The 17297-nt window shown below is 37.5% G+C and overlaps 4 protein-coding genes across 7 annotated transcripts; 1 reads left to right on the plus strand and 3 right to left on the minus strand.

Moving 5' to 3' along the window:
* The first annotated feature begins 693 nt into the window (after positions 1-693).
* Positions 694-3666, plus strand: LOC125578127. The gene is made up of 2 exons (XM_048740423.1): positions 694-1310; positions 1394-3666. The coding sequence occupies exon 2, from the start codon at positions 1996-1998 to the stop codon at positions 3664-3666; it is 1671 nt and encodes a 556-aa protein (XP_048596380.1). The 5' UTR covers positions 694-1310; positions 1394-1995.
* Positions 3667-5284: 1618 nt separating this feature from the next.
* LOC111201256 lies at positions 5285-9016 on the minus strand. 2 transcript variants are annotated; one of them, XR_007316463.1, is made up of 10 exons: positions 8418-9016; positions 8238-8336; positions 7707-8156; positions 7576-7632; positions 7425-7505; positions 7294-7350; positions 6985-7202; positions 6817-6898; positions 6298-6684; positions 5285-6166 (listed from the first exon to the last, which is right to left on the minus strand). XR_007316463.1 is itself a non-coding variant. In XM_048740903.1 (9 exons), the coding sequence occupies exons 1-9, from the start codon at positions 8505-8507 to the stop codon at positions 6502-6504; spliced, it is 1317 nt and encodes a 438-aa protein (XP_048596860.1). In that variant the 5' UTR covers positions 8508-9016; the 3' UTR covers positions 5285-6501. The 2 variants fall into 2 exon arrangements, 1 of the variants encoding a protein (XP_048596860.1); XM_048740903.1 differs by having other exon boundaries at positions 5285-6684.
* LOC125578128 lies at positions 8682-10189 on the minus strand. Its single transcript, XM_048740424.1, has 3 exons — positions 9314-10189; positions 8817-9230; positions 8682-8720 (listed from the first exon to the last, which is right to left on the minus strand). The coding sequence occupies exons 1-3, from the start codon at positions 10187-10189 to the stop codon at positions 8682-8684; spliced, it is 1329 nt and encodes a 442-aa protein (XP_048596381.1).
* Positions 10190-11001: 812 nt separating this feature from the next.
* On the minus strand, positions 11002-16961 carry LOC106387814. 3 transcript variants are annotated; one of them, XM_048740899.1, is made up of 19 exons: positions 16038-16961; positions 15548-15949; positions 15309-15449; positions 15176-15223; positions 15030-15098; positions 14867-14941; positions 14702-14770; positions 14485-14634; positions 14323-14394; positions 14173-14244; positions 13972-14106; positions 13805-13873; positions 13625-13711; positions 13188-13547; positions 12676-13104; positions 12287-12540; positions 12118-12199; positions 11610-11994; positions 11002-11513 (listed from the first exon to the last, which is right to left on the minus strand). In XM_048740899.1, the coding sequence occupies exons 1-19, from the start codon at positions 16887-16889 to the stop codon at positions 11248-11250; spliced, it is 4017 nt and encodes a 1338-aa protein (XP_048596856.1). In that variant the 5' UTR covers positions 16890-16961; the 3' UTR covers positions 11002-11247. The 3 variants fall into 3 exon arrangements, with proteins under 3 accessions (XP_048596856.1, XP_048596858.1, XP_048596859.1); XM_048740901.1 differs by lacking the exons at positions 14323-14394; positions 14485-14634; positions 14702-14770; XM_048740902.1 differs by lacking the exons at positions 14173-14244; positions 14323-14394; positions 14485-14634.
* Between the last annotated feature and the right edge of the window lie 336 nt (positions 16962-17297).

Consider the following 17297-nt stretch of genomic DNA (forward strand, 5'->3'; position numbering starts at 1 on the left):
CCCGAGTCGGAGAAGATGATTCCCGAGCCGGAGACGACGATTCCCGAGTCGGAGACGACAGTGCCGGTGAGGGTTTGAAGATTCCCGAGAGGAGACGACACGATTCGCGATCGAAGGAAATGAAATGTTTTTTTTTATTCTTATAACAAAGGGTATAAGGGTAAATTACCCCTTTAATGAAACCTATTTTTGTGACTTCTCATCCTGAGTGCTATTTTTGGGACATAAACTTCAAAAGGTGCTATTATTGACAATTGCCCTTATCTTATTCTGATACATTATTTTTCTTTTTAATTTTCTGTTAACTTGGTTTGATATACAACGTAATAGCAATATCATAAATGAATTCTTCTATTTGTTGTTCTTATGAATTTTCATACTTATTCTTGAAATTATGTATTATGGATTATTTATGTATTTAAATAATTTTGTTGTTATTTTTGATATCTTATGGATTATTTTAGTTTTCCTGTAATGGAGTTATGTATGTATTTAGAGAAAATGACACAAAGAACACTAAATGAAGTTTTCCTCCCCAAACTAGCACTCAGGATCAGAATTCACAAAAATAGGTTTCATTAAAGGGGCAATTTACCCTTATGCCCCTTCTTTAACTAATTTAAAAAACAAATTTGAAATCAATTTGTCGCCGTCCTCGTTTCATCGCTTCTTCTTCTCGTCTCTCCGTCGTCGTCGTCGTCGTCTCTCCGTCGTCGTCTCCCCGTCCTTGTCGTCGTCGTCTCTCCGTCGTCGTCGTCGTCGTCGTCTCTCCGTCGTCGTCTTCGCCTCTCCGTTGATCCGTCGTCGTCGTCTCTCCGTTTATTTATCGTCGTCGTCGTTTCTCAATTGATCTGTCGTTTCTACGTCTATTCATCTCATTCTCTCTCTCGTGTGTCTGATTTGATTAAGGTTTGAATCATTTCATTTTGTTATACATTATCTAGGTTTTGTTATATATTATTCATTTGTTGATGATTTGAAGTTGATTTTGTAGAACAATGGAAGTTTTGTGCATCTGTGGACAATGGATCTCAAAAGAATCTCTCCAGTGGGAGTTTCTTGTTGATTTGAAGAGGAATGCATCAATCATTTCCATAGAAGAAGATCTACTGTATGAAGATTTGATGAAGATTGTCTCTGAAGATTTTAGTGTTAAAGAGGAAGAAATCAGTTTGAGTTATGGTTTTTCATTGGATATGAAATGTATTATTGAAAGTTTCCCCCCACTCTCGATAGGTAATACTCGTCAGCTCAGAACTTTCATTTCCAAGACTAGAGCATTTGATGGAACCTGTCGTTTGTGTGTTAAGGTTTGTATGATTTTTTCTTAGACTTTTCAGGATATGCTTCATAACCAAGTATTATGCCTTACAGAACTACTTGACTTATGCAGGTTAGTACTGATCCAGTTAGCTGTAACACTCAAGCTTCTGATACATTTGCTTCTACTGTTCCATTGAATGCCAATCCAGCGATTCTTTCTACTGTGCAGAGTGAAAAACAGGTACATTGTCCTTAATTCCCTTTTTCTGTTTGTGTTTGCATGATATGCTTCATAATCAAGTACTATGCCTTACAGAACTACTTGACTTTTGCAGAGTCTTCTATATGAAGGTGTTTCTACAGTTCCTCTGAATGCTCTTCCGGATTTTAGTACTGATTCAGCTAGCTGTAACATTCAAGCTTCTGATACATTTGCTTCTACTGTTCCATTGAATGCCAATCCAGTGATTCTTCCTACTGTGCAGAGTGAAAAACAGGTACATTGTCCCTAATTCCCTTTTTCTGTTTGTGTTTGCATGATATGCTTCATAATCAAGTATTATGCCTTACAGAACTACTTGACTTTTGCAGAGTTTTCTATATGAAGGTGTTTCTACAGTTCCTCTGAATGCTCTTCCGGATTTTAGCCCTGTCCATATTGGACTTTCACCAAACACGAGAGTAGCTGGCGATATTAAGGTGAATAGCTATTTTAAGACAAAGAGAGAGTTGATGTTGAGGATGAAGAAATGGGCTTTAGAGTGGAAGTTTGAGTACAAGACTGTCTCTTCTAACAAGTCAAGAGTGCTTTTGAGTTGTGTTGATGAAAATTGCACGTGGAGGATGCGTGCTATCAAGCTACCTGTTTCAGATTTTTTCGTTGTTAAAAAGTATGTTCATGAGCATACATGCGATACAACACACAGGAAAGCCAACCACAGACAAGCATCTGCAAAGTTGTTGGGTTCTTTGATTTCCAGCAATTATGGAGAAAAAAAGGAAGGTCTCAAACCGAAACAGATCATTGAACAGGTCAGGATGCTGCATGGTGTTCACATCAATTACAAACAAGCTTGGAGAGTGAGAGAAGAAGCTCAGATTTTGGTTAGAGGGACTCCTGAAGACAGCTATTACAATTTGTCTAGGTGGTTGTATAAAATCACAGAAACAAACCCTGGTTCCTTGACTTATCAACATGTTGATGCTGCAGGAAAGTTCAAGTATGCATTTGTGGCTTTTGGTCCATCGATAAGGGGATTTTCATTGATGAGGAGAGTTATTGCAGTAGATGGTACATTTCTGAAGGGAAAATTCAATGGGACTTTATTGGCAGCTTGTGCTCAAGATGGGAATTATCATCTATATCCTCTCGCCTTTGCAGTGGTTGACGCAGAAAACGGCGCCTCTTGGAAATGGTTCTTTAGAGGTTTGAGCCAGAAGATCCCGGACGCTTCGGATCTTGTTTTTGTATCAGACAGGGCTAACTCCATTTCTTCAGCGTTGGAGGATGTATATCCCTTATCTCACCATGGAATTTGCAGGATCCATCTGCTCCGCAACATCACTCCTACATATGCGAAGACTGGGTTGCTACCTCTGGTGGAAAGCGCTGCTGATGCCTATACGTGTCACGAGTTCTGGTTAATCTTCAAGGACATAAAGGATAAATGTCCTGAATTGGCTAAGTATCTGGAAGAGTCTGATTTTAGGAAGTGGGCACGAAGCTATGCGCCTGCGAACAGGTATAATATCATGACTACCAACATTGCAGAGTCTCTCAATTCTATGTTGAAGATGCCTCGTGAGTTGCCCATTATCTCTCTCCTTGAAACTATCAGATTGACGATGACCACTTGGTTTTTTGAGCGACGCGAAGCGGCTGCGAAACATAAGCACCTGGTTACTCCAAAAGTTGTTCAGAAATTGGTATCTAGGTTAGGGGCCGCAATGTTGTTGAATGTGTATCAAGTTGATCGAAGCGAGTTTGAGGTGAAGAATGAAACAATGAAGTTTGTTGTTGACTTGGAGAAGCGGCATTGCACATGTAATGTTTTCGACATTGACAAGATCCCCTGCATCCATGCCATCGCTGCTGCTAAGCATATCAAGAGAGATGAAAACCGTTTTGTTGATGCTTCTCACTTGACAGAAACGTGGGCTAAAGCTTATGCTGAAAGCATACATCCTGGTGGAGAGTTGTCAACGTCCACCTATCCAGAGAATATTGATGAACTGTCTTGCCCACCTCCAGCTACCAAAAAGAAAAGTGGACGCCCTCCTACAAAGAGAAAGAGATCCGTTGGCGAGTTTGGGGTTCCTGGATCTAAATCTCAGTCCCACAAGTGCAGCAGATGTGGCACAGGAGGGCACAACAAGATCACATGCCAGAGGCCTATAGGATGAAGTTCTACATTTTTACATTTTTATCGATTATTATTTGGATGTTTGGCTATTTGATGGTTACATGATATGCACAAGACCATATACATTTTTTCTTTTGGAACCCTATCCTGAATAAGTATGATTTCTTACAACTTTTGTAATATACAACATTATCTTTTGATCTCATTTCAATTTTTAGTTTAAACTTCTTTGCTAGAAAAAAACACAGTAATATTCAACTATTCTGGAATCCCATCCAACTTTTGTAACATCCAACTTTTGTAATATACAATGTATTATACTATAAATTGTATGGGTAAATTCAATTATGTGGAAGCAACTAACAGATGATTCTCCTCAGCCTAGCGGCTAAACCACGAAACCTATGATACCGAAACATTTGATCGACCCGGGTTCGACTCTCCTACGAGTAATGGGTGATTTTTTTTTTTTGTTCAAACATATATCTCAGGAATCACATTTGTCGCAATCGGAAGCCCATCCTGAACTATCAAAGATCTTTCCAATGTATTATACTATAAATTGTATGGGTAAATTCAATTATGTGGAAGCAACTAACAGATGATTCTCCTCAGCCTAGCGGCTAAACCACGAAACCTATGATACCGAAACATTTGTTCGACCCGGGTTCGACTCTCCTACGAGTAATGGGTGATTTTTTTTTTTTGTTCAAACATATATCTCAGGAATCGAAGAGTCTCTTCCAAACGACATCATGTAACTCAGTAACCGAAGAGTTTCTTTTCGTCAAGATTGGGTGTTATATGATTGGTTATTTCAGTAACTGACTTCAATAATCGAAGAGTTCCACAATAATCAAGAGTTTATTTTAACTGACTTCAATAATCGAAGAGTTCCTTTTTGTTCTATAAATATAAGGGACGATATCAGACCTTTTATTCACTCACTTCATTTCGCTTGATATATCCTTTTGCAATACAAGTTAGTTTTCGATTTTTCTCATTTTCCATTCAATTCATGAACTTTTTTCTATTTCTATTTTATCGTAACATCTTAGTTTCGATTTTGTTGCAGGACAAAGTTTCAATGGAAGGAAGTTCAAAGAAGATGATGAAGCGTCCCATAGAGGAGGTTTACGGATGTGATGCCGCCGAAGGTTTCAAGAAGGGGAAGAAGGAAACTGTGGAACATTACAGGGCTCTTCTTCGTTTGTCCAACGAATACAGGCTATCTGAGAATGATTGGAATCTTGCATCCAGCAAAGCAAATTCAATTGCTGTCCAAATCGAGTTGCTTGAAGATATTATCAAAGCTGATGGAAAATTTGATTTAACTGCTGAGTTGGAGAAACTCAAAGAAGAGCACTCGGAAGCGGAAGGAATGCTTGCTGATGTGAAGGTCAAAGTCCCTGATTGGGATAAACTTGGCGAAAGTTGGCTCCATCATGAGTAATTTCATGTTATCGTCTTCTCTTTTTATGTTTTTAAGGACCACATTATGTTTGATTTTCAGTTTTTATTTTAAATGAATAAGCACTTTTGTTTCTCTTGTGTTGTTTCTTCAATTAACAACCTAAATAAAAAACTTGTTCAATGTTTTTCACTATTTTGTAATGGTTTGGCCTAGTGTTCTTATAACTTGGTTATCTGATTTGCTTATTTGTTTTTGGAAAGCCATCCTGAATACATAAAATGATATCCAGATTATATAAATCTATCGTCTGTGAATAAATGAGTTCACATTTACTCTGTTATCGAATATCCAACGTAGCCTAGTGGCAAGCCCTTCTACTCTTAGTGTACCCTTATCACACAATAAGCCGTGTTCGATTCCCGTTGTGTATATTTTCACTTTTTTCTGTTTTTAATTAAATATTCAAAAGTTACAAGTTATTATCGTTTTATTATATCTTTTGGCAAGTATAACACCCTTGGCACAGCGGCTGCACACTTTGATTCATCTTTCGAGAGTTCACGAGTTCAATCAACATCGGATCACTTTCTTTTTCATTTTTTTTGTAAACTTTAAAGGAATATGCTAGGCTTTGGTGCATTTTGCTTTCTCACTCTTTTTCTGGAAACCCATCCTAAAAGTACCATAAGCATTTGACAATTCATCAATACATCCTAAAAAATTTTTCAATAACAATCTAAATGAAAAAAACGTTAGGGATAATTCATTACAAACTTAAACTTAAACGTTAGGGATAATTAATATCAAAGTAGAAAAACAGTGTAGAAAACAGAACAAATATGACATTTTCACTTCCTTTGACCTTCCTGGAAATCTTTATCCATAAACTGGTCGAAGATCTCACAACATAGCTTGCTTCGTAAGTCCATCGCAGTTTCATCATTTATATTAGCCATGCTCTTCAATCCCAGTGACCTGCATTCCAGCATCTTCACAACAAAAATACCACAGTTGTATGGAAATTTTGTCTTTGGAAGCCCTTCTGCAAACTTAACTTCAAATGGACTGATATCTTCGAAATTAACCTCTTCACCAAGAAGTTCCATCTTTATGGCACTAATCAACACTGTCATAAATACCCAAAATTATACAATAAATCAATCACCAACAGACAACAAAATGAATATGTAAAAATGCATCACAATCACAAGCAGCAAGTGACAAACTTTTATTTTCTAAATTAGCTAATATTTTTACCTGCCAGTTCTTGGATTTGATTAAGAGCACGTTTGATATTTGCTTTTGGAAGACCACAATGGAAGAGTGTGATTGTGTTGTCCATCAATTGTATCTCCACCCCAATATAGTGACAGCTCAACTTATCTTCAATGACACCATATATAACATCAACATCTTCCAGCCATACCTTCTTTGGATGTATTAAACCTTTCACAAGTTCGCCTACACAGCCCTCCAATAACTTTTTTTTTTCTTATGTGGCTTCCTGACAGATTCATAAGCGTACCCAACCACTTCTAAGAATTTGACTGGTACAAAGCATGCTGCTGGAAGATTGTTGTTGCGGAACCAAGCACCTTGCTCAACCCTCTTACAATTTAGCATTTCAAATGCAACATTTATGTGCTGCCAATGTAACAATATAGTTAGAAACTTCATATAGAACTGCTATAACATGGACATCTAGCATAGCTCAACTCAACCTCTTCCTAAACATATGACACAATCAAATAGAAGACAGAACAGAGTGTTGATTACCTCTTTGTTGAGATTGTTTTCTGCATCGTCCATTTTTTGAAAGAACTCTTTTTCAATTTCTTTTCCATTGATATAAAACGGTCTGTAGTTGATAAAATTAACTAGTATCAATCGAAACTTTTACAAAATAAATTAGGAATATTTATGCGAGGACAAAAAGTTGCTTACACACGATATATGCCCCGTAGATCCATCCAGTGTGCAAGCCTTGAAAACCGAGGAAATTCAGGTGTCACAAATGGATCAATTGGAAGGATTACCTCAGGTGTTACAGGTATAGGAGGGTTTCTAGGTCGTATTGGCCTCTTCTCTTCTCGCTGTAGAAAAGGAAGCAAATCTACTGGCTGAGCATTTGCTTTCTTCTTCTTACCAACATGTGGCTTCCCCTTTAATTAAAAATAAAGACAAAAATTCAGGATCGTTTTTATCTTTATACTTGAATGCCTTCCTAATATGAAGTAAAAATATTTTTTATACCTTTTTTGCATGATCGTCTTGACTTGGTTTCACACTCTTACCCTGCTTTACTTCCATCTGTGAAACAAAACCGATATATCAAACTATTGACCTGAACTTCAATTCAAGTGGATCTTATTCATTTTTATTACCTCTTTTGCCATTTTCCCAACACCATCTTCTGATGGACCAGCTGCTTCATTTTTCTTACAAGCGACAGCCTTCGCCTTCCCCTTTTTGAATGACAAAAATTCAGATACATTTATATCTTAATTCCTAGTATGATGTATAAATATTTCATACCTTTTTATCACCATCTCCTTCACTTGGATTCACACTCTGCGTCTGCTCTTCTTCCATCTGAAAATCAATACCGAGATATTAAACAAATGACATTATTTTTCAATTCAAGTGATCCAAGGCATTTGTTTTACCTTTTTTGTCATCTCCCAAACACCATCTACCCATTTTCTTGGTTTTCGCATCTCAGAATGGTGGAAGTAAATTTGTTCTTTAGAATTGTTCAAAGAGACAAAACACGAGCCATCAAACAAAATGACTTTAACTTTTCCAGCGCACCAGGCACCATTGTCGAACGCCTCCACGTCCTGCATTAGCTCATAACTTTTCTTCGCTCCAGATCTCTCAGGTGGTGGTTGAGGACGTATTCTGTCAATTGATACACGTGTCTCAACACTCCTTTTCCTCTTCTTTTCGTCCAGAGACGGGACGAAGTACTCAACTTTCACCATCTCAACCCCATCAACCAAATATGTTGCCAACACATTTCCTGGATACCATTTATGACAAGTATTGTCATCTTGTGATGAAATCTCCACATTTGCTCCGATCTCAAAGGGATTTTGAACTCTGCTTTCTACATCCTGTGATGGTTTAGATTCAAGGATATCCAGTCATTTTGATAGTTGCTGAGTATTTATTAAAGGTTTTAATGAAAGTAATACCTTATTTTGCTCTGTTAAAAGATTTCTGCGAGCTCGGGTATTTGGCTGTGTGTCGGAAATGTTTGGTGAAATGATCTCATTCATAAGCTCGTGAGTCTCCTGAATTCAGGAATGGTTGAATGAACACGTACAAGGGCTTCCAAAAATTACTTGAAAAGTCCAATTTTTTAAAGAAGGTACCTGCTGCGTCTGAATTGGAGTAAGGACTGGAGTCTCAATATTCTGTTGAGCTATTGGAGAACCAGGTGTCTCTTTCGTGATCTCATTCATAGGCTCTCGTGTATCCTGATGTCAGGAATGGGATTATGAACACGTACCAAATTCATAATTTTATAAATACCAACAGTTTTCAAAATTATACTTGCCTCATTGTTAAGTTGTTCATCTGCTTGATCTGCATTGGCTTCACCTTGTCTGGAAGCCGTCTCATGAAATGGAGTTGTGTCAGTCTGTGCAAGTACAACAAAAATTAGGAAGGCAAGCCTAAATATGTATAACATCTTCCAAAATTACTTGACAACTCAAAACTGAATCAAGAACTAGATAAACATTAATTTTAATTTCCGAAAAAAAAGTTACCTCATTGTTTGGAGTTTCATATGAAGTAACTCTTTGTAGTTTCTCTAGGTTTGTCACACGTTCTTTAATCTGTTTCCTGTCTTTTTCAATCAAACACAAACGATCGTTCATGATCCTTAAATTATCTCCCACCATCTCGCTGATTCTGTTGATCTTTGATTCCAAAGACTCCTCCTGATACGAAGTAGAAGCTTGACTCATCCCTCCATTCCCAAACAGTAAAGATGCTCTTCTTATTTCTTCATTAGCACCGTATAGGTCTACTGACATGTTTCGCCAATCTCTAATTTTAAACTTATAACCTCTCTTGGATAAATCGGCCATGTCATCCAGATCTTTATTAGCTTCGTCTCCCATGCAAACATCATCTTCTGGATCATTAGAAATAGGAGGTAGGATGCATGTGACCTTAAGCTGAAACCATAAAAATAATTAGCTTTTAAATGGAGAATCATAAGGCAAAACAGAAACAAGAAAAAAATAATGTAAAAACTTACATGATCTTTGATTTCAATTAGGAGAACATCTATCAGCTGTGGAGAAGCTATTTGAAGGTACTTCTCACACAAAAATATTGGGGTAGACGGTTGAACGCTCAGAATAGGAACAACTTGACTGAATGCATACTGTAGCAAAGGTACTGACTCAAGTATCCATATAAGAAATGCCATAGGGAACCCTTGCAAATCATAATTGTTTTTGTCGAGGCTTTTGTCGACAGCTCTCTGAAGTGATTTTAACAGCAAATTATAAGCTGTTCTCCCCCATGGGTATGTCATCAAGACATCCATATCCTGCGCTATTTTCACATAATCCAAAGTAAAAGTTGTGCCACCGTCGAGAAGGCTCTTCTGTAGTAGTATGCTCTCAATCAGGAGGAGCATTGCAAGGCAGAATCTCTCATCAGAAGCATCTTCTCTTGTGTTTCTGAGCTGCTTCTCCACGTCCTTTACTGTATGAGTACGCCCTTTTAGGAAGTCCCACTTAAATTTCTCGGTTCCCTCTCGTGGTTCTCTTGCTTCACCACTACATTTCAAACCAGTCACCATGTGGAATTCTCTTATAGAGAACCTCATTGGCTGAGCACCAAAATGGAACCATGCTTCGTGTCTCTTCACTGTCTTGATGCTTTTGGTGAGAACTGCGTGCACTATCTTAGCTGATAATTTCAAAGACCTCTCTCCAAGCTTGATCACCGGTCCCAAAAACGTCCCTCTTATTCTGTTGAACTCATCATTTCCTAGAATTTCCTTAACAGTTTTGATATAAGCAACTATCGAGTGTTGGTTTATCGATATCGTCTTCTCTGGCTCTGATCCAATCGGATACCTCAGCTCAGGCAGTGCTAGTCTTAATGGTAATGGATCTCCCATCTTGTTTCTATCCTGCGTAAACAAGAAAAATTTTATTTGTCTAAATTAATTAAAATCCAATTTTCAGGAAGGGTTTCCTGAAAAAATACAAATCCTTCCCGAAGTCTATACACATGCTTTCACATGAACTAGAATTCTACGAATCATATTAGGTTAAAACGAGCAAGTCTATACACAAGCAAAAACCAGGAGACCAATCTCTCAGAAAGAAAACACACATAAGGTTGAATCTGCAACATACCTTCAAGAGATAGAGCTCTAGAAATGGTTTTTCTCGGAGAATAGAGAGAGCTCGCGTAAAAGATCGAGAGAGAGAGAGTTCTGGAGATGGGTTTTCGTCGGAGATCGAGAGATATGGAGATGAGAGAGAGATTCGAGAGGCGGAGACGAGTGAGATTCGAGAAGTTTGAAACGGCGAGAGTGTTGAGACGGCAAGAGTTTTGTTTTTTTTCAATCGAAATGTATTGTTTTGGAAACCTATCCTATATTAATTGGGTTAAGTATGCTTATGTAATATTCTTTAACAGATGATTCTCCTCAGACCAGCGGTTAAACCAAGGCTTTTTATAACTCAAAAGTCTCTCTATCCCCGGGTTCGATATGTGGTGGATTCAAAATCTATTTTAATTCTTTTTTGTGTTACAGTTTGGAGTTAAATAAAATTAAATGTAATCCATAACAGATGATTCTTCTTGGCCTAGTGGCTAAACTCCCACACTATCCAAATACGCAGACTCTCTCCCTCTGGGTTCGATCCTTTGTGGTTCTAAATTTTTGTTGTCTGTAAACATCACAATTTTAAGCTTACCATATACATGTCCAATCCTTAGTATATAATCTCATTTCATTCTTTTTTACATTTGAAACACTTAACTTTTTTTCTGGAAACCCATCCAGAAACAATATTTTAACCTTCCAAGATATATGATACCCAAATAAAATACTTGATATCCTTCCAATCTTTCTTATGTAACCAGACGCCAACAACATAACAAAATAAACAGTCATAACTAAAACCGAGTCTTAACTAAAACAAAAAATGTTTTCATGCATCATTCTCATTTCCCAAAGCTCTCATCCACAAATTGGTTGAAGATCTCACAAGACAAGGTTCTCCTTAGCTCCAATGCATTGTCATCATTAATCTTTGTCATGTCTCCTATCTTCAATGACTGGCACTCCAGAATCTTGACAAGAAATATCCCACAGTTGAAAGGATGTTTTGTCTTGGGTAAACCTTGTGCCTGCTCAATCTCAAATGGAATCATCTTCACCTTATCTACCTCATCACCAGAAGATTCCACCAGCAGATTAGAAATCAACACTGTCATATTTAAAAATCAATATCAAGATAGAATCAGTTGAATATTTCAAACCAAGAAACAGATGAATACATCAAATACAGATTGTTTATACATACCTGCCAACTTTTTCACTTGAGGAATATCAATGCTGTTGCTTTCCTTTTGAAAACAATCATATACTGTGATTCTTTTCTTCTTCAAATGAATTTCCATCCCAATCCAGACATTGCTTTTTTTTCCAAGAGTAATCCCATACACAACATCAACATCTTCTCCCCATGTCTTCTCTGGATATACCTTCCCTCTCACAGTATCTTTAAATAAATCGTTGAAAATCTTTTTACCTTTGACCTTTTCTTTCTTGTAAGCCAAATCATCAGAGAGCAAGCAATGCAAGAACTCCATAGGTAGGAAGCACGCCTTTGGAATCTTGTAGTTGTGGAACCAAGCAGCATTCTCATTTCTTCTGCAATTTAGCATTGCAAAGGCTCCATCAATGTGCTGCAAAAAAAAAGGCAAACATTATCTAATTTGTTACTATATAATTTCCTGAAACTAAACAAATCCTTCCTGAATTTTTTTTAAAAAAAAAGCTCAAGGCAAGAACATATGTAAACAAATTACCTCTTTCTTAAGGTCCTTTTTTGCATTTTCCATGCTTTGAAAGAAAGATTTCCTTATCTTATTATCATTGATTGATAGGGACCTGCAGTCGATTAAAGATTCAAAGGAATTACCAAACCTCTTATACATAAATATAAGAATATATAGACAAGGACAGAAACATGCTTACGTTTCATGCATGCCGGGCTTTAATGTCATCCAATTTTGAAGCCTTGAAAGCTTATGTTCCGCAGGAGTTGAAAACGGATCAACTGCAGGTATAATCTCAGGTATTACAGTTAAAGCCGGATTTCTGTCAGACTTGAATGGAGTTTTTGTGTCTCTAGATCGTTTAGGCACCCTCTCGCTCCTTCTTAGGAAAACATTATCCATTCCTGAATTTTGTGATGAGGCAGCAGCTTTCCTTTTCTTATCAGGCTTCACCTTTAATCAAACAATAGACACCAAGCAAAATATTATCAAATTTGTTGCAATCGGAATTTCTGGAAACCATTCCTGAAACTAAAATGTATGTATATCAAACAATTCACGTGAAGTATAATTCTAGTTATGATTTACCTTATCTGCCATCTTCCAGACTCCATCTTTCCATTCTCTATGAATTCGCAAATCTGAATGTTTGAATAGAATAGTTTCCATAGAAGTATAGAGACACACCGAGTATGTGTTATCACCAAGTACCATGCTAATTTGTCCGCTGCTCCAGCCATTGTTGTAGAAGGCTTCTACCTTATCCATCATCTCAAAGGATTTTTGGTCACTAGTTGGTGTTGCAGGACGTATTTTGTCAGCCGTGATAGTATCCTGAAGTTTCTGAAGTCTATGTTGGTCTGTGAAGAGTGTCGTGTACTCAACTGTCAGCTCCTCTAGTCCTTCACACAGTTTAAGATCAACAACCTTTCCTGGATACCATATTTCGTCATCAGTAGACAAAATTTCAACCTCTGCGCCTATTTGAAAGTGAGCTAGAAGCCTGCTTACTTCAACCTATTAAAAATGAAGATTCAGTAACATCAGCGGTTTTAAATTGTTAGAATAATAATTAAAGATCAAATATACTCGATGCATACCTCGTTTTTTTCTGAAAAATCTATAGCACTTGTCTGAAGATGCTCTGTTTGCTGAGTAATAGGCGGCATCTTCGAAACATATGTGGAAACTAGCTCAGTAGTAGGTTCTGTAGTATCCTTGAGATTTTCTTCTGCTTGATTCTGCTCTGATGGTGTCTCATCGGATTGATCTCCCTCACTTGTCTGAAGGTGCTGTGTTTGCGGAGTAAGAGGCTGTGTCTTCGAAACATCTGTGGAAACTAGCTCAGTAGTAGGTTCTGTAGTATCCTTGAGATATTCTTCCGCTTGATTCTTTCTGCTTGATTGTGAATGCTCTCCTTCACTTGTAGAAAAATATTGGGTCGCAGTTTCTGTCTCACTCTATAAGACAAAAGTAAATGGTAAGAGTTAGTTGAATAGAAAAATATTACCTAAACATTTTAAATATTTCTTCTTACCAAAGCATTCTTATTTTCTTCAATAACTAGTGCAATTAGTGAAGACAATGGAGAGGAAGGTCTGTAATGCACAGCATGTGTATCCTCCTGTAATAACAGTAAAATAAAAGAGGTAGTTATGAAGAAGTTTCTACAATTTAAAATTCAAGTTGTACTTATGAAAGACATTTCTATGCTTACCTTTTTATTGTTTGCTGAAATGATCTCAGTCAATGGCTGTGTAGCCTCATACGTTTCCTCTGTTACCGTCTGCAAAAAAAACAAAAAAAAGTCAGGTAGGGGATCAAAAACACGTACAAAAGCTTTCAAACATTACTTGAAATCTCCAAGATTTTTTGAACATTTACCTGCTGTTTCTGAATTGGAGTAAAAACTTGAGCCTCAATACTCTTTGGAGATATTGGAGAAGAAGGTGTCTCATTCATTTCCAGTGTTTCTTTTTGCAAAACTTGAGTCTGAGCAGCAGGTGACTCAATCACAATCTGCAAAAAATATCAGGAAAGGCCATCATGAATACATTCAATTATAATTTCTAGAGTAAATATTACCTCATCATCTGGTTTTCCTTCTCCTTGATTAGTTTTGGGTGGCGTTTCATCAGTAGAGGTTTGTGTTTCCCTCTGCCAAAAATTAGAAAGGTCTATATATGTAAATCACCCAAAACTAATTGTAAACTCCAACTGTCATTGAGCATATACCTCTTTTGTCAGATTAGGAGTAAAAACTTGAGTATCAAGGGCAGGCGTGTCATCCGATGGCTCTCTCTCAATCTGTAAAAATTATCACGAAGTCAATCCAGAGTACGTTCTAAAGCTTCCAAACATTAACTTAAAAATCCAAGATTTTTTTTGACCATGTACCTGCTGAGTCTGACTTGGAGTATAAACGGGAGTTTCAATACTCTTTGGAGCTATTGGAGAAGAAGGTGTCTCATTCATTTCTACTGTTTCTTTCTGCAAAACTTGACTCTGACTAGCAGGTGACTCACTTGTTAATTTCTCTCTCACAATCTGCAAAAAAATATCAGGAATGGCCATCATGAATACATTCAACTATAATTTCTAGAATAAATATTACCTCATCATCTGGTTTTCCATCTTGATTAGGATTGGATGGCCTCTCACCGGTAGACGTTTCTGTTTCTTTCTGTCAAAAATCAGAAAAGCCTTTATATGTAAAAAAAAATCACCCAAAACTAATTTGTAAACTCCAACTGTGAAAACAATATCATTGAGCATATACCTCTTTTGTCAGATTAGGAGAGAATACTTGAGTATCAAGGGCAGGAGTTTCATCATCTGATTCATTCATTGTGTCCTGCAAAAATCAAGAATGCATTCTAGAATATGTACAAAAGCTTCCAAATATTACTTCAAAACTCAACAATATTTTATTGGTTACATACCTCATTTGTCAAATTAGGCTGTTGAGACATTGGAGATAAAGGCGTCTCACTCGATGATTGCGTGTAATCCTGCAAAAATCAGGAAGGCATTCAGGATTTTGTACAAGAATTTCCAAATATTTTCTTAAAAATTTTTGAGCATATACCTCATTTTGTTGAGACTTTGGAGATGCAGCTGATTCAATCATTGTCTCCTGCAAAAATCAGGAATGCATTCAAGAAGTACAAAAGCTTTCCAAATATTACTTCAAAACTCAACAATATTTATTGGTTACATACCTCATGTGTCAAATTAGGCTGTTGAGACATTGGAGATAAAGGTGTCTCACTCGATGGTTGCGTGTGAGACATTGGAGATAAAGGTGTCCCACTGGATGGTTGCGTGTGAGACATTGGAGATAAAGGTGTCCCACTGGATCGCTGTTTGTCAAATATTAGGAAGGCATTCAAGAATATGTACAAGATCTTCCAAAAAATACTTGAAAATGCAAATGTAAAAGAAGATTTTGAGAATTTACCTTTTGTGTCACGTTAGTGGGAAAAACATTGCTGTTTCCTTCCAACTCTGACACACGAGCTCTAAGATGTATGTTTTCTTCTTCCAGTAATGACATTCGATCCTTCATGCTCTTCAGATTCTCCTCCATTACCGTGATGATCCTGTTCACTTTTTCATTTACTGAATCCTCATCAATCGGAGTAGAAGCTTGGCCAGTCTCCTTATTTGCCATCATTTGAATAAGAGCATCCAATGTGTCAAATGTGTCTACACACCTATTTTCCCAGTCATCGGCTGTAATCTTGTACCCTTTCTTTGTTACATCTTTCACTGTTTCCAACTCGTCACTATATTTGTCTTCAATGGAGATATCATCTTCTGGATCATGAGGAATAGAAGGTAGTATGCAATGGACCTTCAGCTGAGAATATTTCAAAAAAAGACCAATGAGAAACATATAAAAAGAAGAAGCCAAATAAACTGAGAAACATATACTTGGAAAAGCTTACCTTTGTATCAGCTTCAACCTGTAAAACCCTATCAAGTGATGGATTCTCTATCTCAGTGTATTTTTCACACAAGTAAGTCGGCCCAGGAACCTCAACTGTTGGTACACACTTACTGAACTTATTCCTTAGCAAAGGAATCGACTCTAGTATCCAAAGAAGGAATACTAGAGGATAACCTTGCAACTCAAATTTGGATTTATTCTCCAAATGATTCGCGACAGCGTTTTGAATTGACTTCAGGAGCACAATGTAAGCCTCTTTTCCCCATGGATATGTCATATCCTGTGCATTTTTCGCATATTCCAAAGGAAAACTCCCTCCTTTGCTCTTCCGCAATAATATGCTCTCTACCAGGATGAGCATTGCGAGGCATATTCTCTCCTCAGAAGCATCTTCTCTTGTGTTTCTGAGCTGGTCCACCACGTCACTTAACTTATGACTACGCCCCTTTAGCAATTCCCAATTAAATCTCTCGGTTTCCCTTCGTGGTCCTTCTAATGCACCACTACATTTCAAGCCTGTCATCATATGAAATTCTCTTATAGAGAACCTCATTGGCTGCGCACCGAAATGGAACCAGGCTTCATTCTCCTTGACAGAAACGATGCTTCTAGTGAGAATGGCGTAGACTATCTTTGCTGATAACTTCAATCCTCTCTCACTGAGCTTCATTACAGGTCCCAGAAATGATCCTCGGACTCTTATCATCTCATCTGGTTTTAGGATGCTTTTGACAATAGAGATATAATCTGAACCAGAGTATTGGTTGATTGCTGACTTTTCTTTTGGCTGTGAACCAATAGGATACTTCAGCTCTGGCAGTGCTAGTTTTAGAGGTACTGAATCTCCCATCTTGTTTCTATCCTGCGTAAACAAGGAAAAAAAAAATTTCAAACTTTTCTGGAAGGCTTTCCTGAAATAACACAAATACAAAAACACACAAAGTCTTCATTTGCTTCGCTTGTTAATAAGAACGAGTAACACACAAATCAAAATCAAAACGCAAGCTTCCCAAATTTTAATTCAAAAACCCTATTTTAATTTTAAAAGTTACCGATTTTGAGAGTAGAGAGTGTGACGCTGATGATTAGATAGCCGGAGAAGAGATGATTAGCGAGCCGGAGAAAGGAGAGAGAAGAGAGATGTTAGCGAGCCGAGAGAAGACGATTAGCGAGCCGGAGAAGATGATTCCCGAGCCGGAGACTTCGATTCCCGAGTCGGAGAGAAGAATGATTCCCGAGCCGGAGACGACGATTCCCG

This window comes from Brassica napus, chromosome A9 (assembly GCF_020379485.1).
Source record: "Brassica napus cultivar Da-Ae chromosome A9, Da-Ae, whole genome shotgun sequence".
Taxonomy (NCBI): domain Eukaryota; kingdom Viridiplantae; phylum Streptophyta; class Magnoliopsida; order Brassicales; family Brassicaceae; genus Brassica; species Brassica napus.